This window comes from Varanus komodoensis, unplaced genomic scaffold (genome assembly GCF_004798865.1).
Source record: "Varanus komodoensis strain SLA01 unplaced genomic scaffold, ASM479886v1 scaffold4, whole genome shotgun sequence".
Taxonomy (NCBI): domain Eukaryota; kingdom Metazoa; phylum Chordata; class Lepidosauria; order Squamata; family Varanidae; genus Varanus; species Varanus komodoensis.
This window is the reverse complement of record NW_025335941.1, coordinates 2,092,269-2,117,532: the sequence shown is the minus strand read 5'-3', so window position 1 is coordinate 2,117,532 and position 25,264 is coordinate 2,092,269. Positions and strand designations below refer to the sequence as shown.

At 41.2% G+C, this 25,264-nt stretch overlaps 2 protein-coding genes across 10 annotated transcripts in view; one reads left to right on the top strand and one right to left on the bottom strand.

Annotated features, from left to right (window-relative positions):
- Window positions 1–9,025, top strand: part of ACOT9 (acyl-CoA thioesterase 9) — a 34,619-nt gene extending 25,594 nt beyond the window's left edge. For 6 of the 8 annotated variants that reach the window (XM_044442289.1, XM_044442291.1, XM_044442292.1 and 3 more), the window contains 6 exons: window positions 453–564; window positions 3,769–3,859; window positions 5,626–5,711; window positions 6,826–6,913; window positions 7,087–7,237; window positions 8,074–9,025. In XM_044442289.1, the coding sequence (XP_044298224.1) occupies window positions 453–564; window positions 3,769–3,859; window positions 5,626–5,711; window positions 6,826–6,913; window positions 7,087–7,237; window positions 8,074–8,138 (593 nt within the window). In that variant the 3' untranslated portion in view covers window positions 8,139–9,025. Of the gene's footprint in view, window positions 1–452; window positions 565–3,768; window positions 3,860–4,268; window positions 4,523–5,625; window positions 5,712–6,825; window positions 6,914–7,086; window positions 7,238–8,073 lie in introns of those variants that run through there. The other 2 variants (XM_044442293.1, XR_006415908.1) reach the window with 2 other exon arrangements.
- Window positions 9,026–10,822: 1,797 nt separating this feature from the next.
- PRDX4 (peroxiredoxin 4) lies at window positions 10,823–24,226 on the bottom strand. Of its 2 annotated transcripts, XM_044442295.1 has the most exons (8): window positions 23,653–24,226; window positions 21,316–21,433; window positions 19,919–20,035; window positions 19,131–19,253; window positions 18,593–18,723; window positions 18,159–18,193; window positions 11,057–11,143; window positions 10,823–10,930 (listed from the first exon to the last, which is right to left on the bottom strand). In XM_044442295.1, exons 1-7 carry the CDS (start codon window positions 23,945–23,947, stop codon window positions 11,093–11,095), a joined length of 870 nt encoding a protein of 289 aa, XP_044298230.1. In that variant the 5' UTR covers window positions 23,948–24,226; the 3' UTR covers window positions 10,823–10,930; window positions 11,057–11,092. The 2 variants fall into 2 exon arrangements, with proteins under 2 accessions (XP_044298230.1, XP_044298229.1); XM_044442294.1 differs by lacking the exon at window positions 11,057–11,143.
- Between the last annotated feature and the right edge of the window lie 1,038 nt (window positions 24,227–25,264).

Below are 25,264 nucleotides of genomic sequence, written 5' to 3'. Positions count from 1 at the left end.
CACGAGAGGAGGCTCCAACTAAAGTTACATTTCTGTTAAGTGTAGCTGCATGAGTACTTGTGCATTATGCTTGTGCAGGCTACTGTGCAACCAATAGTGCACTACATTTGTGTGACCTGTTGCACAAGTGCTTGAGCAAGCAGCTTCACATTACGCATTATGCACCCAGAGACTACTCCCATATTGCTGTTGATTTTAACTTAATGCTGTCTCTTCAGTGAATAAGGTAAGCAATAGGCACCACCTTTTTTTCCTGATATGGTTTACATTTTCTAAATGTAAGCACCCAATATTGCCCATTCCGGATTCGTTGAACTGCAGCTCCCAACATCCATAGCCAGTAGTGCATCATTATCTGCTGACATAAAAGGGGTTGGATATTGCTGTGGGAGGTGATTTAAACCCATTAACTTTTTATTGCTTTTATGTTCTATTTTTCATGTATTGATTAGTGAACAAGGTCAGAAGAATTGATTCCTCTCGGGCCTCCTTGCTAAAAATGGCTCCTACTGCAGATGAAAGAAACATTATCCACAACTTATTCCTTAATACACTGGACTCAAGGTAGACACTGGAATGGTTAATGCTTACGATGATTGCTTAGAGTATTTCTGATTTTGCATTTTTTAAAGGTGACAAGTGATCATTCTTATTCTCAGTTATTTGTCCTCACTTATAGAAGATTTGCTGTTCCATATTCGTGCCAAAGTTATACCATGTAATAATTGCAAAGGAATTAGCATAGTTCAAACTTTCCCAACTTTCCATCTTATATGCCAGGACAGGGAACCTCCAAGGTTCCAGGGGGCAGTTTGCCCCATATGTTCCCCAAGTGTAATTATTGCCACCACATTGCTGCTAAAACACCCCATCCCCCGCACTAAAACAAGCCCCACTGGGGAGAGGGGTGGATTTCTTGTTTTAATGTATAATTGGACTCTTGGAAGCCCTTGGGGAGTACAGATTTTAATTAAAACAAGATATGTGGCCCCTGGATGCCTTGTTTTAAAGTGAAAATGTGCCTGCACTCAGCTTTTGGCAGCAATTTGTTGAAGTGAAGTTACAGAAATTTCCAGCAGGCCACAAGTAGTCCACCTGTTGTACATTCCCGCTGTGTACTAATGGCAAACACAACTCTTTGAGTGTAGCTAGTCAAAACAGTGCCATCCAAGCACAAGAGGAGAGTATTACTAGAGTAAACCCAAAAGCTTGCAGAAATGCAAAGAAACTTTTGAACAAATTAAAGGGCAACCAGTGGGAAGCAAACATGCTCAGTGGCCATAGAAAGTTGAATGGCTTGAGAAGGACACCCCTCCCACACAAAGAAACTGAGGGTAAAGGGGAATGGAATAGTGTCCTGGAAGAGGGCATGGTTGGCTGGAACTCTGAATGAGATCCCTCCACACTGCAGGTCCTGCATATGTAAATGTAAGAGCCAAAGGCCTATCTAATCCAGAATTCAGTTTCTCATAGTGGCTAACTGGGTGGTGCTGGGAAACTAGACACAGGAAATGTGTCCCTAGTAAATAGTGGTGTAGTCGTTAAGAGCATGGGACTGGGACTCAGGCGATCTGGGTTCTAGTCCCCACTCAGCCATGGAGCCAACTGGGTGACTTTGGGCCAGTCACAGACTCTCAGCCCAACCTACCTCACAGGGTTGTTGTGGGGATAAGATGGAGGAGGAGAGATGATGTAAGCTGCCTTGAGCCCTTTGTAGGAAAAAGGCAGGAAATAAATCGCAATATAAATAAATAAAAATAAATAAATACAGCCCCCATAACTCACTGAGAGGCATATTCTTTACTGGTTTGTTCAATTGCCTTTTAAAACCATGTAAAGCAATAGTCATCAGCATTTCTTCTGCCAGCAAATTCCATAACTGAACACAGCTATCATGAGCTTCCTAAAGATGCAGGAAAAAACCCAACACATTCAGGCTTCCTCTAATAGAGTAAACCCCCGTCCCATCCTCCAAAAGAAAAAGAAAAAAAAAGGGAACAAGCAAAGAAAATGGACAGGTAGTTTGCTCATAGTCACTTGTTTTCATGTTGTGTTTTTGATAAAACGAAATAGCCTCGACTGCTCAGTTCTGAAGTGTGTGTTAACGTTTCATAGAAGAGAACCAGAAAAACTATGAAAAAATGGAGGCTGCCTAACACTGTCAACAGATGCCTAGATGGGGCTGCCCTTGTGACTCAAGGCCAAACACATTAATTATGTGAATGAAATTGATTTCATATCTAATTAAGATACATGTAAAGTTAATTGTTCTGTTGTTATTTCTCCTCCTCATGCCACATGCAGAAGTGACTGCCGGAACTAAGGGAATCTGCAATGCATGACCTCAAGGTTTTCCCTAATCCTGGGTTTTGAAAGTGCTGGAGAAACGGACATTAATATGCAGCATCAGGGAAGATTTATGAAGTTTATTTTTATGACCCTTGTCTCTCCTCTCCTCTAAGCAGTGCTGGACAGCAAACATATGGCCATGCTATTTATTTTCACAAATGTCTCTGGGAGAGGAGGGATGAAGCCAAGATCACCCAAGTAGCTTCCCTGCTAAAACCAGTTAGCACTCCTAAGATATTGCCTTTCTGCAATTAGCTAAGATGGCATTAAAATGGGGTGTGGGCACACAACATTGAATATTCCTTTATTTATTTATTACATTTGTATTATACATATAAAGGTGTTCAGAGCCACATAAATGATTTCCCTTCCTTTTTATCTTCTCAGCGGTCCTCTAAGGCAAGTTAGGCTATGAGGTAGTAGCTGGGTCCTCTTCTAGTGATTTTCATGGCTGAGCGGGGATTTGAACTTGGCTCTTTGTGGTCCTAGTCTGACATTCTAGTCACTACACCCCAGTGGGTCTTAAGAGTTCTCACAGCCATCCACTGGACCAACTCACAGAGAAGCTACTCAAGAGGAAATAACTCATTGTTCTGCCAGTGAGGAAGCCATAAAAACAACTTTCTTTATCTTCAGAGAGCCAGTCTTTCATTGAAAAGCAGAGGAGCCTTCTGAAGCCTTCATAGCACTTTGTCCAGTCTGGACAAACTGGAGAAACAGTTGCATTTCATTAAGAAATGGCCATACATGGCCATGTCACAAGTCACATATTGAAAAATATGGGAAGAGAGATGCAGAAAGTAATGGAAGTCTAGCAGTTCAGAGATGTCATTTGGATGCTCCATAATGAACAGCACGTGGTAGTTCCAGAGAAAAGGATGAGTATAGAAGTGTCCTCAGTGAATTTCTTGGCTACTAATCAGGATCCAGGCTTTTCCAGTCTAAGCACATTATTTTATTCCCTGTTTGGGCATTCATTCCTGCATGGAGAGAGTTGAGCTGGAGGAGAAATGTACGTGGCGCTCACTCCCAGTTTCTGTCTGGAGAGGGAGATGGAATGATTTCAGTCTTGTTAGGCTGGGGTGGGAAACACAAGGTTCACTTGACCTATTTTGCACCCTCTTCCACCTTTTTGCTGCTGCTACTAACATTGCTGTGGCAAAAAAAGAAGAAAAAAAGAAAGAACAGCTTGAAAAAGGTGCCTTGTTTCTGTACCTAGTAGTGCATTTCTGTTTCTGAACAAGGGTATTTTCCTGTGCACCTGGTTTTCAAACAATGTCACCACTTTTTTTTTCAATTTTAGCAACAGAGGCAGGGCAGGGATGGTTCTCTGAAGCCCTGAAGTTAGGCAAAAGCTTGCTTGGTAACACTAGGATGATGCCTGTCCTTCACCATCTGAACTCTCCTCTCTTTTCATAGAACGGTGAGTTTTCGTAGTCGCTTGTTGCCACCCAACTCCATGTGGATGGAAGATACAAAATTGAAGAGTTTGGAGATTTGCCATCCTCAGGTATTTGCAGAGCTGCATCAGGGGCAAATATATGAGTTAGGCTCTTTTTGCTCTTGGTAAATAGATATTCGTCTCCTGATCCAAGGTGATGGTTTCTGTAATAGATATTTTGCAGTTCAAATTGCAACTTTGATGTAGGAGAGAAGCTTTGATAATTGTTCATGATCAAGCAATTTGTCCCAAGGTCTCTTCAGAAGTCAGTTTATTCTTTAATCTTATTTGATATGTTTTATGCCTGCATTATTCTAAAGTTATTTCTACCTGAGGAAGTCCACAAATCATATCATATAAGCATTACTGGTTGGTTGCTTCTAGCAACATAATGGCAGAAACACTCAAATGTCTTCTAATATCATTTGACATATTAAGAAATAACTTTTTTCTTTTCTGCATCCTTTTGTCTTCCCAGTTTTGTGTCAATGTGAATTATGGCCTTGAAGAGACTGGACCACCTGTGCCCCAAAATTTACTGAATGGGTCCAGCTTTTGTCTGGCCTTAGTAAAAGCCATGGCATACATGCAAGGCAGCTGCATTGTGCTGTAGCAACCCATTCAGATAGGCTCCAGTGAGGCTCCCCAGTTGGGCTGTATGCTTTGCAGTCTAGCAACCAAAAAGCAAAGCTTGGTCATTGTTGGAATCTGTAAAATAGCTCCTGTGTACTGGTATGTGCTTTGAACATACTGACAGGATCAATTGTGTGTCTGCGCATGATGCATATCTATCTATCTATCTATCTATCTATCTATCTATCTATCTATCTATCGATCAGTTTATCGCATTTGTATGCTGCCCCATAGCCGGAGGTTCTTTGGGTGGCTCACAGTGCAGTATATATAAAATAGAAATAAAAATAAATAACAACAGCATGCACATACCCCTGCATACTTTTTATTGTTAGCATAACTATTTGGTCCGAGTCTCATTGATCACTGAGTCTGTCTGCTGTAAAGACAGTTGTTCTCTTTCATAATGCAGTGTATTTTAGGATTGGGCCATGAGTCAAATTTCCTCATGGTTTAAACAGGAAAGCAGTATATACATTCTATAATGTAATGAAGTAGTAGTGGTAGTAGTTGCACCAGTAGTAAAAATACCACTATGAACATAGACATTTAGGGTTGTAACTTACAGTGCCAGAAAATACAATGTAGCTAGAATTGTTTTCTTTCTTAATAATAAGAATCAATATTTAGTGGTTCTGCAACTTCCACTGTGAGCCATTTCTTTATTATTTTTCAGTCAGTATTAAGGATATTAATCACACACTCCCCTTCAATCTTACCTGGCACCACAATTTAAAAGCTCCCAAAGGGGTGCAAATATCTCTGAAAGTTTAGTTGACAAAATTCCACAATTAAAGCAATCCATTTGAAACACACCAGCCTAAAACCATACATTTAAAAAGTAGAACCAACAAAGACAGAGGCACATATGTGGAGGAGGGATAAAATCTGGAGCACTCACAAAATCAACCCTTGAGTTGTACATAGAGATACGACCAGAGATGTTATTGTAGGTTTTTCATTCCTGTTCTAGAAAATAACATATGCTGCTGCTATCCTGGCCAAGTTGGTTAATGTGCCTGCAGGCCATAAGCTGGGATTGCAGGTTTTATGCTTTTGGGTCTAATGTTTTTCTAGCTGTGTGAACTGCTGCTAATTACTTGTTTTATCCACACTTTGGTGGAGAACTGGAAATGAAGACAGCTTTTTAGGCAGAATGTTCTAAGTAAGTGTATAATAATTGTTTGTGTTTCTGAAAATAGGAACGTAACATTTTCAACAGAATCTTTGGGGGATTTCTCATGAGAAAGGCATATGAACTTGGATGGGCTTGTGCCTACAGCTATGGGTAGGTTGTAAACCAGCAATATGTATGACCCCTTCCAGCAAGTTTTATAGTCTGGAGGAGAGGCTTACCTGGTTGTCTTCCCAGGTTTCCTCTTCTCTTTGGTTTGGTTGTTAAGAACTGCCCTACCTGTTCATGCTGTACAAAGTGTGCAAGGAGCAGACTGCACAGGGACCCAGGAAGTTATTTGCTTTACAGATCCCTATTAGTGATGCATGCAATGATCTTTCGGCCAATTTGATAAGACCTGGCTTGTAGAGGGTACATGAGTGAAAGCTCAGACTGTGAAAACACTGGAATGGTATGCCAAAATTGGTTCTAGATTGGTGCAATGCAGTATCAAGGCTCACTTAATGCTGTTTGTCAAGTGGCAATGGATGTGGATAATAGCTTCAGGTTTGCAAAGTGCACACACAATTACAGATGGCATGACTCTGCAGTAATTGAGATTTTATGCTAATTCTCGACTGTCAGCCCTCTGAGGAATAAGCCAATTTTGTTGGCCATCTTAATACATTTCTTTCCAGCTTTTTCTGAGTAGTGTCAGCTTGTCCATGGATACTACCTTAACATTCAAGACTGTGGCAGTTTTTCACAAGTAGTACTGTCAAGTTGGTCAAGTTGAGAAGAATATGACATTCCATATTGTATTTCATACTGTTCTGTAATCACACCTGTCTGCAGCCTGATTGCTATGTTAATATGTATTTCCCATAGTGTATGTGTTGTGAAATCAGCCCCTCATAAGGAGTATTCTGAGGTGATTTTAGCTCTGTGAAATAATAAAGCCTTTATACTGTGTATGTATGTCCTTGTACAATAAAAACATTTGAAGATGAGTTGGAATTTAGGAAAAGCTCAGCAGGAGCTGATGAGCCTTTGGCTATACAAGATGGTGATTTTGATGCTTTTAGCATGGTTTCTATCATCTAAGCCTGAAAATCAGTAGTATAGGAATTTGTGAAATGTTCCTCACTGAGCTTCTATTTCATGGTATTAATTTCTACTTGGAATCCCAGGAAATACCTATAATGTTGCTGTAATTCCTAATTTTGTATGTAATTTAGAATGCAGAAATTCTCTCATCACCTTAAAAATGTATATTTTTGTTCTCCAGAAATATCAGGCCTTATGTGGTAGCCGTAGATGATATTATGTTTCAAAAACCAGTTGAAATTGGATCATTATTACTACTTTCTTCTCAGGTAATAGCTTTGTTTTATCAAGCGTTTTATAGACTGTATCAGTATAAATCACTGAAATCACTCTGACAGTGAGCATGTCCCAACCTCCATTTTCAAACATAAAATGTCATGTCTGCTTTGTTCACCTTTGAATTTGCAAACCCAGTAACTTTTTCATCCAAATGTTTTTACAGGTATGCTATACTGAAAAAAATTACATCCAGGTTCGGGTGCACAGTGAGGTTTATGATCCAGATACCAGAGTACACCATACCACAAATGTCTTCCATTTCACTTTTATGTTAGATAAGGTGATACCAGATGTTGTCCCCAAGACATATGGTGGTGAGTAGCTATTTGGATGCCCCATTGCAACTCTGTGTGTAACATGGTGTGATGAGTTTCAGTGTTTTGTGAAAGTAATGGCTTGGTTGGTTCATATGCCCAGCAGGAATTCACTTTGGTAGTTTATGCCTCCCTATATATATATTCCCTTTCCCCTCTCTCTCCACCTGGGTTCATTTATCTAGCCTAGGGAACAGTAGTTATGATATAGTATGCATTCAGTTTTTAGTGCTCCTGTAGTTTAAATACTATTTGCATTTAGGTCAGTGGTTCGTATTCCATTTTTAGTATCTTAAAATATTGGTCTGTCTACTTCTTTACTCTCCATTTTCTTCATAGGAACTCTCCTAAATGAAAGAAGGAATTACTTAAGTATTCTTAACAATAATGAATATTGAGTAGCATGTGCTTTATCTTAACTCTGGGAGCAACCATATGAAAACCATATGACCATATGTGAAAACCATGTGAAAGCCAGTGGAGTGTCGTGGTTAAGAGTGTTGGACTGGGACTTGGTGGATCTAGGTTGTTTTTCCTATTCAACCAACAAGTTCACTGGTTGGCTTTGGGCCAGTCATTGACTTTCAGCCTAACCAAGTTCACAAAGTTGTTGTAAGGGTAAAATAGCAAGGAGGAAGACAGCCTAAGTTGCCTTGAGTTGCTTGTAAATAAAAGTTAGGATATAAATATAATAAATCTGAATAAATGAAAAGTAAAGAAACCCGTGAAATGTCAACTAGCTGACCATATTGAGGTGCTTGAACAGTGTCATTATATATGCCTTTAGTTCAAGAAGTATTGCAACAGATGCCCTGATGCTCTGCTTTTCATTTCAGAATCGATGCTGTATTTGGATGGGAAGCGGCATTTTGATTCAGCTATGAAAGAAGACAGTGCATAATAAGAGCACAGCACCATAGCAAAATGCTACATTTGGAAAGAGGTTTACTTCAGGCATGCTGCTTACCAGAAGGAGATGAGAGAACATTTTTACTCTTAAAATAGTATCATGAAAGCAGAATCCTCCAAAGCACAGGTTTCTATCCAAATTTTGTTACTACTTTTTATGCAGGTTAATTTGTTATTTACTGTATTGTAGGTTAATTTATTTATTATATTTTATGCATGCCTTCCTTTTGTGCAAAAGAATTAATATAGTACTGTAACCATCACAAGTCATTGGCAAAATGAAGAAAGGTAATTCCATGAAACTAGCAGTGAAAGTCATCAAATACGAAGGTGGATGAAATCTTCCAGTTTTTTTGGTTCAGAGGAGGTATCTCCATTGAACTTAATTTACGTTTGCCTTTAAGCATTTACTACCACTGACTTGTAGAGGCTTACAGGTCAATTCAGATGCATTAAGGCCTTTATGCTGCCTTATGTAGCATCTCATCCATGGGGTGTCCATTCTAAAAGAGATGATAAAAGCTCCTCTAAGGTTAAAGGCCTTCATGACCCTGATGGCACATATTTCTACCAATCCCCTGACTTGTGGTAGGACTGTAAATGTTGCTCCATAGCTTAAAACCAACAAACAGACAGACAGACAAACTGTGTGAGTAGCTGTTGCCTGGGCCAAATCCAGATCGGGTCAGACAGGAATTTTTTCGAAGGAACTATAGGCAGGTATGGCTGCCACAGAAAGTTTATTGCAACTTTCTCAAACTAAGCAAGAACGTCTCATGAATTCAGTCTTTGATGCACTCTCAGCCAGATACAAAAACACTTTACTGAAAATGTGTATATTTTACATTTTATATATACAATAAATATAAGTGTGTATGCTACTGAAACAATGTATCTGTTCCTGTCAGTTACACTTTCTACAAGAATATTTTGTCTGTTTTTAAGTTCTGTGTTCACATAGATATGTATTTGGTTTAGATGATGCTTTTCAGATTATCTTCCAACAAAATGTGAGCTTCTTGGGGTTTTCATTGAGAAAATTAGCAATGGAAAACTTCCATGAAAACCAGCTCTTTCCTATCCCTCCTGATCTTTCCTACAGTGTGAACTTGCAGTGAATAAAGATTGGTTTTAGGTTGATTCAGAAGTGTCAGCAGTGACATGCAATAGGGACAGGCCATTTGGGAGCAATGTTCTACAGTGTATCATCTGGAGGGAAGCCTTTTCAGTCCATTTCCAGGAGACCCTCTTCATCCTGTCCATACGTAGAAAGGTCCTATGAGGCTCCATTTGCAAATGGCTACTCAGATCTAGCTGAAATCCAATCTAAGTTGCTGTGTGTGGAGATTATGAATTCTTTTCCAAGCAATAAAGGTATTAGGCAGTGGGTCTTGTGTCCTGGTGAGTAGGCTGCAGTCACCTTTGTCTGCAGTTACTGCCAGTTACTCAGTACCTTCATAACCTCAAGGTCTGTGTATAGCTGACGTTGGATATCCTTAATGATCATCTGGATCTATCTGTTGACTAGGTGGGTCATTGAGAACATTATTTAAACAAGTGCATTTGCTTTGACTTGGCTTGCTGCTATTTGAGAGTGCAGTTTAATATTGCATCCTGTTTTGATTTTTAAGGGTATAAGTCATTTGTGAACCATACAATTCAGTGATCATATTCTCCCTTACTCTACACTTTTATTCTGCAAAAATGCCTACATTGCATGTCAGGTTCACTGCATATCTGTGCCACAAGGGAACCAACTGGAACACTTTTCTGTATTTCCATTCTTGTTTACTGTAAGTCATCTTGAGAACTTTATTAGTGGGAATTACATAAATATTGTAAAATTAGTAAAGTTCATTAGACTGTGTTGGGCAGACTATGCTTGGCAGGATTGTTTAAAAGCTAGCTGTATCTTGAAGTTTGCATTAGTTAGGGTACTTTTCCTTAGCTGTAGCACTTCTGACACTGAAAAGGCAACTCCCCCTGGTGAAAATTTGCAGCATAGCCATGCCTCAAAGGAGACATGCTCTGAGAATAGGCAGCTATGACAACTGTATAAATCTAGTATTACAATGCAGTGTTTGGTATTTAGTTTATTGATTTCTGGTTGTTAGCTAGCCTGAATAATTGAACTGAGTAGGCTCTGAAATTCATCTAACATAATTAAAAACATGTTCACTATGAAGGAAATGTATAGAATCAATGAAATTTACTTTGCATTATTTCTTTCAATAACAACAGTATGCAATAGTATGCATAACAATACTATGCAATAACAACAGTATCCAATAATCAATTCTGAAATCAATTTTCACCTTGCCCGATGCACCTTCTAAGCATCAAAGGAACTGGATGCTTCAGAAACCGCCCACGCTATATCTCTATCTCTCTTTATATTTATTTCTGTGTGTTAGCTCTCATGGGTCTCACTGTAATCACAGAATATTGAAAGGGTGAATTATTGAATCTGATCATACAATACAGGCCGAATAATTCCCTGAAATGTGAAACTTAGTTTCTTGAGATTGAAAATTTTATCTGCTGAAGTAAAAATGACAAAATGACAAACGTGCTTTACCATCTTAGTGCCATCATTCTACTTAGGGAGAACCCCTCAACCCCACTCACACAGATCAAATGTCATTAGGATTCTTGCACAAATAAACACTCTTGCAATTATCAAAATCAAAACTTTATTGGCAGCTTCTTAGTTGTATATTTAGAAGAAAGAAGTCAATTCACTTTATTAAAATACTTCATTTTTCCTGCAGGATCTGGAATTATCTATATAAGGAAAAAATACGTTATTGAAACCCAAACAAATCTTATTTTTGCTATATAACTATGTTATATAAAGTGAAATAAGGCCAGCACTGATTAATTAGCCTCATCAACCCTGTGATTATTTACCTGCATTACCATCAGTATTCAAGTGGCCAAGTACACTTACAGCTCTTCTTTTGACCACCACATTCTCATAGAATCTTCAGGTTTGATCTAAACACATGCAGAAGGCATGACTACATTAATGCACTTTCGGTGTGTGTTTATTGTTTACTTTGTATCTATTAATTTATTCCTAAGAGGTTTTATTTTGCCTTTTTCAAAAATGGGAGAAGGAATTCTAGACAGTTAAAAGGGTTCCTGAAGGTTTGATAAAGCTACCTTTAATTGTGCTCTCAATTAAGAGGCTCAAACTGTACATTAAAAAACTAACTGTCCCTTACATTTGTTCCTATTAAGAACTCCTCTTCTAATACAAGCAGGTGTTACATCATTTTAAGTTGGATCAAATGGGAGTGATTGACTAATGCAAACTGCAACCATTTAAACTTGTTCTAGTCAGAGCTGACTGAAGGGGAAAAAAACCTACACAAGTGATAGGGATTTAAAGGGGCACATACATGGGCACTAAGCACATACTGTTGCTCTGACAATAGTATTTAAACAAATTAAAAGCCATCCATTAAATTTCAGTATGAAAAAATGCTACTGGAATCAGAGCAAGAATGCCATATATTAATATAACAAAGATTTGGTTCAAGTATCACCATAAATGTAAGCAACCTGTGAGTCCCTGTGTTTGTACATCCATCTACTGCCCAACCCATAGTTTCCTACTTAGCACTAAAAGCAGGTTGCTTACCTGTAACTGACGTTCTTCGAGTGGCCATCTGTGCATTCACACATATGGGTGCTGCGCCTGTGCAGTGCCTAGGCCGGAAGATTAGAAAGCTAACAGTTTTGGTGGGAAACTCCTCTCCCCTCCCTCCCAATGGTATAAATAGAGCGGAGTGTCCGCCATTTTGCTCAGTCTTGAAAACCGAACATTCGCCCCCTAACGGCTGTAATGATGTTTTACAAGAAGCATCATCACCATCAGTACTCTAAATACTTAGACACGGTACCGATGAATAGCATTTCCACTCACCGACACCAAGTGGGGCCGGAGGGTAGGTTGTGTGAATGCACAGATGGCCACTCGAAGAACATCAGTTATAGGTAAGCAACCTGCTTTTCTTCGTCGTGGCCTCTGTGCATCACACATATGGGTGATTAGCAAGCTTACCAGACTTGGAGGAGGGAGGTGTCGTCAATGAAGAACAGATGAGAGAACTGCTCTGCCAAAAGAGCAGTCTTGTCTGGCACGGACATCCAGCCGATAATGCTTGGCAAAAGTAAATGGAGCCGCTCTGCAGTTATCTTGAAGTGGAACTTGCGCGGCAAAGGCAGATGAAGTCACTACTGCTCGTGTAGAATGACCTCTTGGAAATACAGGTAAGTCCATTTTTGCTAGCTGATATGCCAAGACAATAGTTTCGACGATCCATTTAGAAAGTCTCTGAGATGTGACTGGGGACCCTTTGTCATGTTCTGCATACTTGATAAAAGGTCTTTAGAGCGACGGAAGGATTCTGTAGGGGATCTGTAAAAAGCCAAGCAGTGTGTAACATCGAGAGTGTGAAGAGACCTCTCAATCGGATTCGAGGGCGATGGAAAGAACGCAGGCAGAACAATCTCTTGGCTCATATGGAACGATGTAGCCACCTTCGGCAAAAACGAAGAATCCATCCGAAGAACGACCTTTTCTTTGTGAAAATTCAGATACGGCTGGTCTATTCTAAAAGCACAAAGTTCGCTAGCTCTCCAAGCTGATGTGACCGCAATAAGGAAGGCTGTTTTCCAAGACAGTAGACTAAGGTCAACAGTCGCCAAGGGTTCAAATGGGGGTTTTGTAAGTGCTTGAAGCACTACAGAAAGGCTCCATGTTAGCATAGAAGGGTGCAAATTCTGTAATCCTCTAATGAAGCACCGAACCAAAGGCTGAGAGAAAACTGAAGAGCCTTGTATGTTGCCCCGATAATGCAATATAGCAGCTGCGTATACTTTAATGGATGATGGTTTAAGTCCTGAATGGTACAGTTGTAGAAGGAAACGCAATATATTCTCAATCAAAGCCATCCGAGGAGCCAGTGAATGGCATTCAGCAAAGGATGAGAATCTTTTCCATTTTGCTGCATAGGACCGCCGGGTGGACAGTCTTAAAACAGACTTGAGAATCGCCTGAATATCAGGATCTAAAGCTGTCGGTACCGAAGCACCTTCTGTTGAATTCGAAGGAGAAGTACTCTGTGTAGTTCGTCGGGTTGAGTTGTACTGTCCTTGAGAAGACGTCGGAGTTGAGTCAGTGGCAAGATTTAGGTGATGTGCCAAGCTGTCAGCTTCAATGATGTCAGATCCAGATGTCGGATCAGTCCGCTCTGTTGCTTCAGCAAGGGAGGAATGGTGGGAAGCTGAAGAAATACTCCTTTGGACAGTTGAAGGAGAGTGGGGAACCAAGGCTGTCTTGGCCACCACGGAGTTATTAATATTCCTGTGGTGTTGTCTTGAAGTATTTTCGACACCACCCTTGTTATAAGCGGAATTGGAGGGAAAGCGTAAAAATTCATATTGTCCCAAGGGATCGTAAGGGCATCCCCTCTCGATCCTGATCCGATACCCGCTCTCGAACAATACAGTTGGCATACCCTGTTGTTCTGGGTAGCGAACAGGTCCATGTCTGGGAATCCCCATCAGTGGAGAAGGTGTTCGCAAAGTTGCCTGTCCAATTCCCACTCGTGTGTTGCTGACATCTGTCTGCTCAACGTGTCCACTTCGACTTTGTCAGTTCTGGCCAAATGAACCGCAAGGAGTAATATGTCCCTTGGGATGCACCAATCCCAAATTTCCATCGATAAGTGCGCTACAGCTGGCGATTTTGTCCCGCCTTGCTTGTTGATGTAAAAAACAGCAGCAATGTTGTCGCAAGCAATCTGGGCAACCTGATGGCGTAGAACAGTCTCGAAGGATTTGAAAGCGTTGAAAATTGCCAGGAGCTCGAGGAAATTTATATGCTTCATTGCTTTCCTTTGGTTCCAAGTCCCTTGGACCCGAAGTCCTACACATGCTGCACCCCATCCGACAAGGGATGCATCGGTGTACAAGGTTGTCGTTGGTTGAGGTGGCCGAAACAGAACGCCGGCAGACAGATTTTTTGGAATAGTCCATCAAATCATGGTATGTAGGATCAACAGTGGGATCCGGATTAGCTTGGCGGGTGGATCCCACAGTGGCTGGAAGGACTTGTTCAAGAACAGCTGTATGGGTTGCAGTCTTAGTCTGGCGTACAGGATGATGGCAACTGTAGCAGCCATGTGTCCCAAGAGTCTCTGAATGGTGACGGCCGGTACTGTCCTGTTTAGTCGAATCTGATGAATAAGCTTGCAGAGATTGTCTCGACGGTTCGGAGGAAGGAAAGCTCTCTCTTGGATAGAATCGAGGCGTGCTCTGATGAAATCGATGACCTGTGTGGGGACAAGGGACGATTTCTCACGGTTAATGCAAAGTCCAAGATTATCAAGTAAAGCACAGGTTTCGTGTACGGCTGAACGAAGGCCTTGTCTAGTCTGCGACACAATGAGCCAATCATCCAAATACGGGTATATTTGTATACCCTGAGTCCTTAAATATGCACACACTGGAGCCATACACTTCGTGAAGACTCTGGGCGCAGTTGCCAGTTCGAAAGGCAAGACATTAAATTCAAGTAAGTCGGATCCGACAGTGAAGCGAAGAAAGTGTCTATGAGAAGGATGGATGGAAATATGAAAGTAGGCATCCTTCAAGTCCAGTGAGGCGAACCAGTCCTCTCTCCTCAGCAATGGAAAGATATTTTGTAAGGTGGTCATCTGAAACTTCTTGGGTTTGATGTACCTGTTGACATTTCGTAAGTCCAGGATCGGATGAAGACCACCGTCCCGTTTCGGGACCGTAAAATATCTGGAATAGAATCCATGCAACCCTTCAGATTTGGAGTTGTCGAATTGCTCCTTGACGAAGTAGCTGGAAAACTTCGTCACATAGTACCGAAGAGCGGGGTGTATAATGAATCGGGCTTGACGGAGGAATGACATTGAATTCTATCCAATATTCGAGCTGGATGATGGACAACACCCACCTATCAGATGTAATGAACTCCCAAATGGGGAGTTGGCTTCGGAGCTGGTCCCCAAAAGGAAGAGGGGAAGGTGGGGAGTGGAGAGAGAGAATTGTCTGCCCAGACCGTCAATGTTAGCGTTTCTCGGTGTTACGACGGTTGCCTGTGACACTGCTGCCTCTGGTGGTATTACTGTCGAGGCTGATATTGCTGTTGGTAGGAGGATCGAGGCCATTGCCACTTACGTTTTTGTTGAGGAAGCTCCATGTGGCGTGCGGTCATATGCGATTCATGAATCAACATCTACTTGTGGTCGTGGTCGGTCTTTTGATGGAAAAGTCTGGTGCCATCAAACAGCATTTCCTTGATCCTCCTCTTCATCTCATCTGGAAAATTACAGTTGCGCAGCCACGCATGGCGTAGTAGAGAGATGGCACTGACGAGGGCCCTCGAGTCAGTGTCCGCATGGTGCCTGGCAGTGGAGAGTTGTTGTATCGCCACCTGCATCGCCTCCTTTATGAAGACTCTGGCCAAGTCCGCTTGTTGTTCCGGAAGGGAGGTGGCAACGTTATCCAGTTTCTGCATTATGAAGTACTGGTTACGTGCCAGTGTTGCTTCATAATTCGATATGCGGAGGCCGAGCCCAGAGGGTAAGATAATTTTTTTTGTTTTGTTTTTTTATAGGAACGAAGAAAGAAGAAAGACGGGATAAGAGCAAAAACTTGGAATATAAGGAGATAGGAACAAGATATAGCAAAAAAGTACACGAACAGTAAGCATGAGGATCTAAGCGAGAGACATACAGGCACGAGGCACAGCGAATGGCAGTTGCAAAGACTGAGCAAAATGGCGGACACTCCGCTCTATGTATCCCATTGGGGGGGAGGGGAGTGGAGTTTCCCGCCAAAACCGTTAGCTTTCTAATCTTCTGGCCTAGGCACTGTGCAGCCGCAGCACCCATACGTGTGATGCATAGAGGCCACGACAAAGAACTATGGTTACAGCAATTATTGCAGTAAACAATGGCACTGCTAACTAAGAGTAAGTAATCCTATCAGAACAGCAGCAGAATGTGGCTCAATTATGTATTTCTAGTAACCAAACTGTCAATCAAATGCTATGTCTCTTTTGCTGCTAATGACATTTCTTTCTAGGCATGCAAAAGGTAAAAGTGAGTATGTTGTCCTTATTTATCCTGATGAGGCTTAACTGCCAGTCTCCTGTGCCTAACTCCATGCCATACACAATGAATTGCTGGGGGCTCTTGCTGTTTAGTGTATGTCTGAAGCTATCCTGTTGTATGTTCTGGTCCTTGGCTGCTGTGTCAAGTCCTTCCTACCTGGCTGGGTTTTGTCTTAGGACTATGTGTACTCTTTGCAGGCTTTCTGCCCACAGAGCTACGTGGGTCCTGCATTTGTAGGCTCTCCTTTGTACTCCAAAACAGTGGTTATGAGGAGCATGGGGGATTCAAAGCCTGGCCTTTAAGGGATGCCTGTGAACTAGCAATAGTACAGGAACATGTCTTGGGAGGCATCTCTCATTTTGAGTTCAAATGCTACCTCTGTTTGCCTGTGTTATTGCTGGCATAGTCCCTTACTGGTAGTCACTGGCAGTGTTTCCAGGGACTCTACTGGCCTATCTTTGTTTTTACACAATTTTTGTATTCTTCCTTTGCTGGACTGAACACACGTTGGATATGGTGCTATTCTACTGGCATAACAGTAGCACCCCAACCCTATTCCTGTTATAAAGGGAATACAAAACTGTTTCTGCCCTCACCAATTTTATTGGTGCCTAACCACATCTAACTTCTATGGGTTATGATCAAATTCAGAAGAGGAAAAAACAAATCCAGTAACATGGAACTGCGCTACAGTATTTAGGATTGTCTTCCCACTCATTGCTGGTGGCAGCAAAAAGGGGAGCAGTGAGCAGGTGTGCTGGCTGCCACTGGCAGCAGCTACTCCCTCCATGCATTTGGAAAAAAGGGTTGCAGTGAGAGGGTGTGCTGGCCACCAGTCCTGGCAGCTAACCATGGTGCTGCTTGTTCAGTGCCCTGTGAACCCAGGAGCACTTGCCAGAAACTAATATTGCATGTTGCTCCAAAGTGTACCAGAATCCAGGAATCCAGCGGATTTTACACCTGAAGTGGATTCCTTGCGCATCTCCACGGATAACCTAGACTGTTGTTTCTTTATTCTGCAAGTCTCTATGCTGTAGAAATAAATAGAAACTAATACTGCACACTGTTTATAAACTCACTTAATGATATTCTGAGCAAATGTGCTTAGAATTTGAGGATCTCAGTGTTCAACAAAGTTGTGGTTTCATGTATTACTGATGCAAGTTACCAGGAAAACATAAATGCTGGTATTCTTTCTTTTGCTTTTTCATCCCTACTGAAATGTTATAGAATTGTAGGGCAGACTATTAATACTAGATTTATCACAATCTACTATACTGCCAGCTCATCATAGAGCAGCTATTTCCATTTGAAAATATTCATCTTGATTTTTTTTCTTCAAGTGAGTGAAATAAAAAAAAAAACTAACACATGCTAAAAAGTTGAGTATAATAGAGACACAGTGATGATGTAAAAGGGATGATTATCCATTAATCTCTGTCCTGAATAACTGAATTAATTAGTTGTTACTCCAAGAATTTAAACATGGGTCTTTCTAATATCAACATTAAAGCACTTGCATGTAATAAAAGAATTAGTGCTGCATCTTTCAGAAGTACTTGAGATATGAACAGACGTTGGCAATTAGCAGTTCAGGGCTTACTCAAGTCCTAAATGCCTTTACTTCATAAACAGTTGTAGGGTGATGGGAAAAAGTATGTGAAATATTACAGAGGTCTTATGACAAACTTTATCATGCAGAGCAGCCACCTAGTTTGCAAAGAGCATTCAAATTACTTTCACCTTGTTTTTGGCTTGGTGGTGACATTCCCCACTAAACATAAAAGAACATGTTTCAAATAAAGAGTGCAATAACAGCTATTTTTCAAACTGTAATATAAACTTAGACTTACTGTTTCACTGCCTGGTTTCCAACCAGCAGGGCAAACTGAGAAGGCAATAAAAAGAGATGTTATTTTGCTAGTAAAAAAACCTCCTACTTTCCCATTCTTGTTTTGTAGCTTAGCCCTTCTGCAAACACCTATTGCCAAGATGAGAAAAGTATCAGGTGATTGAAAAGTTCTCATCCTAAATCAGGGGTGGGCATCCTTTTTGTCCCTGAGGTTTACATGTGGTGCCACATAGTAAATTAAGGACTGCAAATGCATGCACACACACATACACAAATTTCCTTTCACTCATAGTTCAGCATACAAAATCAGGAAAAGATCAATGGGAGGAGAATTCAGGGTTTCCTTCCTCAAGCAATCTTATTCCAGATAGCTGTTTTCTCACTGCTATTACAATGCAGCACATGAGTTGCAAAAGTATTTAAGAGTGGAAATACCTTCTCCATGTTTGTCTGTGTACTGGAATGCTTGAACTAGACGAAGAGTTTCATCCACAGATCTGCCAACTGGAAGATCATTCATTGTTATTTGTCGAAGAATTTTCTTGTCATCAATAATGAACAGGCCTCTGAGCAAACATGAAAAAAATTAAGAGATAAATAAGAGAAATATGAATGAGCTCACTCTGTGTTTACACTGAAGTATGTGTCCACTACACTTCTATAAAACCTCTAAAAACGTACTATATTTAATTTTACAATGTGGTTTGACTATGTACGTACTAGATTACTGTAGTAGGTCTTTCATTTGCTGACCCAACTTTTAAGGGCTGTTCTTGTCAGAATCAGCTTCAGTGAACTGCTGTTGCAAAATTACTAAATCTGATATTGCAACTTTTTTTCAAACAAGATCTAGTGTGCTGAACATAATAAAAATTTAATACAAAATTAGGTAGGAGAAACATGGTAACAATGATTAACTACATCACCTTTGCAGTAGCAACAACAGAAGAAAAAATTACAACTAAAATTATACCTAAGAGCATGTCCTTGGTCCTCTAGATAAACTCCATAATCCTTTGAAATCTGGTGCGTCAAATCTGAAAGAAGTGGTATCTTCACTGGTCCAAGACCTCCTTGCCTTCGTTGTGTATTAATCCTATTGCAATAGAGATTGCCAAATAATTCAGTGCGAATTACTTCATTTTAAAATATTGATACAATGTTGCATATAATAAGAACAGATTGTTTTATAAACGTATTTTAGTGCTACCATGAATTTAATTCAAATTAAGAAAAAAAACTGAATGTAAGATCATACTACCTACCATGTGAGATTCTTACATTGACCTAAATCTTGGTTTTGTAAATAAACATTCTTTTAGAGACCAATACATCCTAAGAAAGACCCACAAATTCATTATGAATTTCTTAACAAGAGGTAATAAATGCCAGTACTATAAAGAAAATTTTTATTCTAATAGTTTTATTCCAGTACAAATTTTACTCTAATACTTTTATTGTGGTGCATTCACAAGTGTGATCCAGTAGCCCTTTGGGTCTTACCCACCCTCTTCTGTGCACACTGTGCCACAAGCAGGAATTTCCTGCCACCAAGCTCCTAAACCTATTTACAGGATTCCTGTGAGATGAATTCATGTGATAGCTGTGGGTATCTTGTGGCACACATGGATTGAGTGCCACAAGATACCCACAGCTCAACTGGATTGAGTCCAAAGTTTCCTAAAGAGTTTTACTTTGCACATAAAATCAAATAATCCCACCAATTATTTGCATAAACAAAAAAGTGGAAAAAGGACATACCATGCTAAATGAGTAAACTGTGAGTCTACTGAGCAAGCTACTACTTCAGCATCTATTGCTCTGAATTCTTCAATTCTGTCACTAAAGGCAATTATTTCCGTTGGACATACAAATGTGCTAAATTAAAAAAGAGAGTACATTTTAATTTTTCAGAACTAAAATAGCTTCTTATTGCATTATCACTAATGCAGAGAACTCTTCCATAAAGTACTTAAGTTTGCTGCAGTAGATAAAACAAGTTTTCTTCCACTGAATTTTGTCCTCTTAAATAACATCCTACTCCAAACATTTTTGGAAATTGCAATGGGATATACTTGCAGGGCCACCTTAACAGCATAGCTGTGAGCTTGTTGGCATAACAAGAGTTCTGTTTGGGACTATTGGATGCAGTTTTATAAATCAAATAAATAACTGTTTATCATAGACATTCAAAATACTTATTTGGAAGCATAGCATACTTACTGAGGAGTATACTGTCAGGTACAATGTTTGATTTACATTCTGCAAGCACCAGTTGGGATCCACATCCTTTTACACACTTAGGGGTTCGTCTTTCATTTCAAGACTGGGTGAGCTATATGAATAATTAACCTGTTCCACTGTGCAAACTGAAATAACTTAATTCAAGGAGGTATTCATCAGAAACATCAGGTGCTAGGGACACATCCCAACAAAAATGTTCCTTTTCATGAGGAAATTTCAGGAGGGAGCTGTTCCCCAATTAAGTTGCAGTTTCTGCAAATCTGGGACATGTAATGGTTTCTGTATACTTATGGAAATTTCCAGATATGCACAAGTTCAGGTATATTTTTGTTAAGTTTTAAAGAAAGAAAACTGAAAAGTCTGATGAAGACTGAGTATGTCCAGTGATCTCTAAGAGCCATAGAACAGTGAGGATGTCCGTTGGGATAAGATAGAAAATGCAGACAGCTGCTGCAGAGGTTTCCACAGTAGCTGTGCTGCACTTGTGCATGTCAAGCAATCCACACTTCCATCTCTCCCTTTACGTTTGTAGCTTTGTCTATGGCCTCAGAGGATGATATCCTAAATATCCTATGGTCTCTGATGCTTTTTAGGAGCCACTGAATTACTCTCTAAAAGTCTTAAAGGAACTGAAAGTGTTTTCAGTGTATTATATTGGATTGACCTTACTCTTTCCCATCTTGTTTTCCCATGTTCGGGAGCACATATATGTTTGTGCTACAAAGGATTTAAGATGTAATCCATGAGACTTCTAGCCCTCCTTTAATGTTTCTAGCAAATAAAGCATAAATGTCATTACTCTTTTTAACAAAGGGATAATTTGCCTACGATTTGCAGCTACCATGTGCTGCAATTTCTTTGATCAACAAGCAAACTACGTGAACATATTTATACACTGCAGGAATTTTGCTTACAAGTCAAGAGGGTAAAAGAAGAAAACAAGGTATTTTCCTTCATAGTCTGATAATTTCAGTTCTTTAAATTCTCCATTTATGACTGCTGTTCCTTCCCAATCAGGTGCTGGTTTAGAAACTAAAAAATAAAAAAGAATAGGTTGAACTTTAAAGTGTAAGCACAAAATCTACATATACAGAAGAGTTTCTTCTTTCAAGCAAAGATAATATTTCCATTCTAGTATATAGAAAAAATAATTTTCATTTTAAAGATGCAATCATGGGCAAACTCAATTGGTAGAAAATGTATTTCCAACTGTGAAACTTATGAGATGCATCAATAGCATGCAAGTTGTTTGGAACTAGTATACCAAGGATATACCAGTGTTCTACTGCCCAGGTAATTTTACTGTGAATGTTTAGAATCTGGATGTGAATATTTTATTGTTAGGAAGGTATCCTATTCTTAGGATAATCATTGCTCTATAAAACCTTATTCTTCAAATAATATACAAAGATATAGAGTTTTTTCAGGTATAACTGCTATTTCAGATTACAAAAAGTAACACAGCAGAAATCTTGATTTGCAAACATGGCTGCCATATAAGCCTAGTTAGCACATTACAGACAATGTGTGTAAAATTATTGTACAATTATTGAAATGGATCCTGTTGTCATTAAGGCAAGTGCTAAGAAGTGATAGCTCAGTGGTTTGCACTGACAATTGTACATGTGAGGTTCTGCATTTTTAAAATTTACTCGTGCCATAAGGGGAATGTATATTCAGAGGCACCTCTACAAATTAATAACCTAAACTAGTTTTCAGCACTTAAGTAACTCAAGTTAAATATGCCTGTGTTCAACTGCTGGTCCAGTTTGAAGTAAAGCACAGAATAGCTTAATGATTACATGAATCACATCCTATACATATCTACTTAGAAGTCCTATTGAGTTCAAGGGAACTTCCACATGACTGAGTATAGGATTGCAGCTTTAAAAGACTGAAACATGATTGTACTGAAACACTTTCTTTGTCTATCAGCCTATGCAAACTGTTTATAGTATATGTCTTGATGCTTTTAAATGTCTCATTTTCTTCTTAATTATTTTCCAAGAATTTGTCATGCCTAATGGAATCTGGAAGCTGGTTTACAGTGAAAATGTAAAGCCCTTGGCTATGATGTGATGCATGTTACTAGGAATTGATGCATAGACAGAATTTGCTAGCTTATTCTGAATTATTCTTCTTAGCAACGTGGCTTCTGCAAATTCTTTAACTAAAAAACTGCTAGTGTAATTCTATCCTGAAATTTTACATTTGATACAGGAGGTGTCCTGAATAAAACCATTTTGGTTCATTGTACTAACGCATTAATACAGAATGCCCTTCTACACTTTCAGAATCTGGCAGACTGACACCTTTTGAACTTCAAAAACATGTGTCTTCCTTTTAGTCTTTTGAACAGATTACTCTTTATTCAGCTTCTCAGCACTTTAAACCAATAGGCTTCATCTGACGTGTCTTTTGCCAGGAAGATCTTATCAACTGTGCATAGGCAAAGGAAAGCAAATATTTGGAACAAAGGGGAGTTGTTACAACTGTTTATTTTAACTCATTTCTCTGCTATGGGCGGGGGTCTTTTTAAACTCTGTGTTTATCTATTTAGGTAACCGCACTTTTTGGCTACACATTCCTATTCTTTTCTGCAAAGGCTGCTTAAGAAGACATAAGGAGGAGGTGTACAGCAATTTGAGCAGATTTATTATGGCATAACCTTAATCTTATGACACAATAAAACCGCTGGTGCTTTAAAACTTCACAGCACCCCCCCCCCCCCCCCCCCCCGTTTTCTGTAGCCAGCCCAGGCAAGCATCACCCCGAGGACTCAAGAAGGCACGTCGCCGCGAAATTTTTTTCTGCCCTCCTTCTCAGCCCGGTCTCCAGCCAGGGCTCTCTCTGCCTCCGTTCCTCTCTTCCCAACCTCCTCAGCCCCGTGAATTTTCTTTCCCCAAGTGGCGTTGCGGAGTGAGGCGAGAGGAGAGTCGGCTGTGGGTCTTAACCGCGGCCACTCCTCCTCTCACGGGTGCCATGGCAGCTGGCGAAGGAAGAGCCGCGTCAGCAACGCGCCACAGGCTGCGAGGCTGCACGGTAGGGGCTCCCTGGCCGAGGCCGCTCTTCCTTGCCCGCCAAGGAGAGAAAGGCGCCAAGGAGAGAAAGGCGAGGTGGGAGGGTCGCTCCGGGCGCTTTCCTCTGCTCTTCCACCACCCCGAAACCTCTCCCACACTCCCGCCTGCCCCACGCGGTCCTGCCCCCTCTTCGCCCTCCCGCATAGATCGGCGGGCCTGTCGGCCACCTACTCTTGGCCTTGCTGAGGTGCAGCGAGTGGTCTTTGATGGGCACCCGCGACGCCTCGCCTGGGTACACCTCGCCCCCGGCGTAGTAATGGCATTTCTCGTCGCCCGAGCCCTGGACCGCCTCGGCGCTTCCCACTTCTTCGCTCATCGTCGCCACCAGCACCAGCAGCACCAGCGAGCTGGCGGCCAACCGTCCCGACAACGGCGCCAACCGCCACCGGCGCCGGCCGTTCCTGCTCGGCCCCCTCGCCGCCTGGCATTCGCTCGGCAGCCCGCGCGACGCCCTCGCTCCCGCCATGGCCAGCTCAGCCGCCGCACGTCTCCCGGCCGCAGCTCGGGAACGAAGGGAACTGCAGCACGGCGGCTTGCAGGAAGAGGAGGAGGCGGCGGAGGCCGCTACCCGAGTCGGGGCCGCTGCCAGGGGCGGGACCCGACGACCATCGAGCTGCCGGAGACGCACACGCCGAGCCGTGGCCGCCTCCCACCCGCCCTTTTCGCTTTCGGCGGCCACGCTCCGCCGAGGCGCCGTTGCGCGTGTCTCGGCCGCACACTGCTCACCAACGTTTGCCGCAGTATTGTTGTATGGAGCTACACAGCAATGATTATAAAGCGTACCTTCTCTCGCTCCCCCCCACCCCCACTCTCACACACACACGTTGAAAGTTCTGCAAGGATAAGAGAAGGCGGCATCCTTTTAGGGGGCAAGCTCTGGTGCAAAGCTGGATGACGCAAAGCCATGCCATAACCGCGGTGCGGCTGGACCCTGGGGCCAAAGCACCAGCCCAAGAGCTGGGGAACAAGCAAACCATTTTAATCCAGCATTACTGGTACTGCTATGAGTCAAGTGAGCTTAAAATGGGAAGCTGCACATGCTCAGCTAATGGTGATAATTACTAGTGCCACACATTGTGCTATATCATGTGGAAGCAGTTGTAAAACACAGGATCGTTTATAGCGTGGGATGTACTTCCTGTTTGAAGTAATACTTATGGTAGGTGAAGAGAAAACCCAGAAAGACAACGCTGGGAGTGTAAAGTCAAAAGAACATTTACAGTTTATTTGGATATGCAGGAAATATGTGCAGCATCAAGGTAATTCCCATAGGGACAAGGAAGTGGAAGTATAAAGGATAGTTTTATAACATATCAGATACTTTCATGTTTGGGGGAAGGTGGCAGTTTGCTTTGGCACATGAGACTTAAAAGTGTTGGATTAAGATGAAAAGGAAGAACTTTCAGGACAGGCAAACCTTAGTGTATCTAAAACTAGATCAAATCAGGATACCACCTTAAGTCTAAAACTTCACACAGTGTCAGGCTTTCCGCAACCATGCTGTATTGTCCTGACTTAGGTTAAAGCATCCTCACTGTCCCCTAGACCATGAAATCCAGGGTCTACCATTACTTAGTCACACCACTGCACATGCACACACTGGGATCAGTCATTTTTTGCCTTCCTTTGGAAGGAAGTTTAAAAACCTCGCCTCTAAATTTTCCGTGGGAAGAGATGCAGATGTCAAGTGAAAGTTGATCTGATTACCATCTGCTCATACCATTTTAGAACAGAATGGCCCACCAGTAAAGGTACAAATACACTAACGTGGCAAACTCTCCCT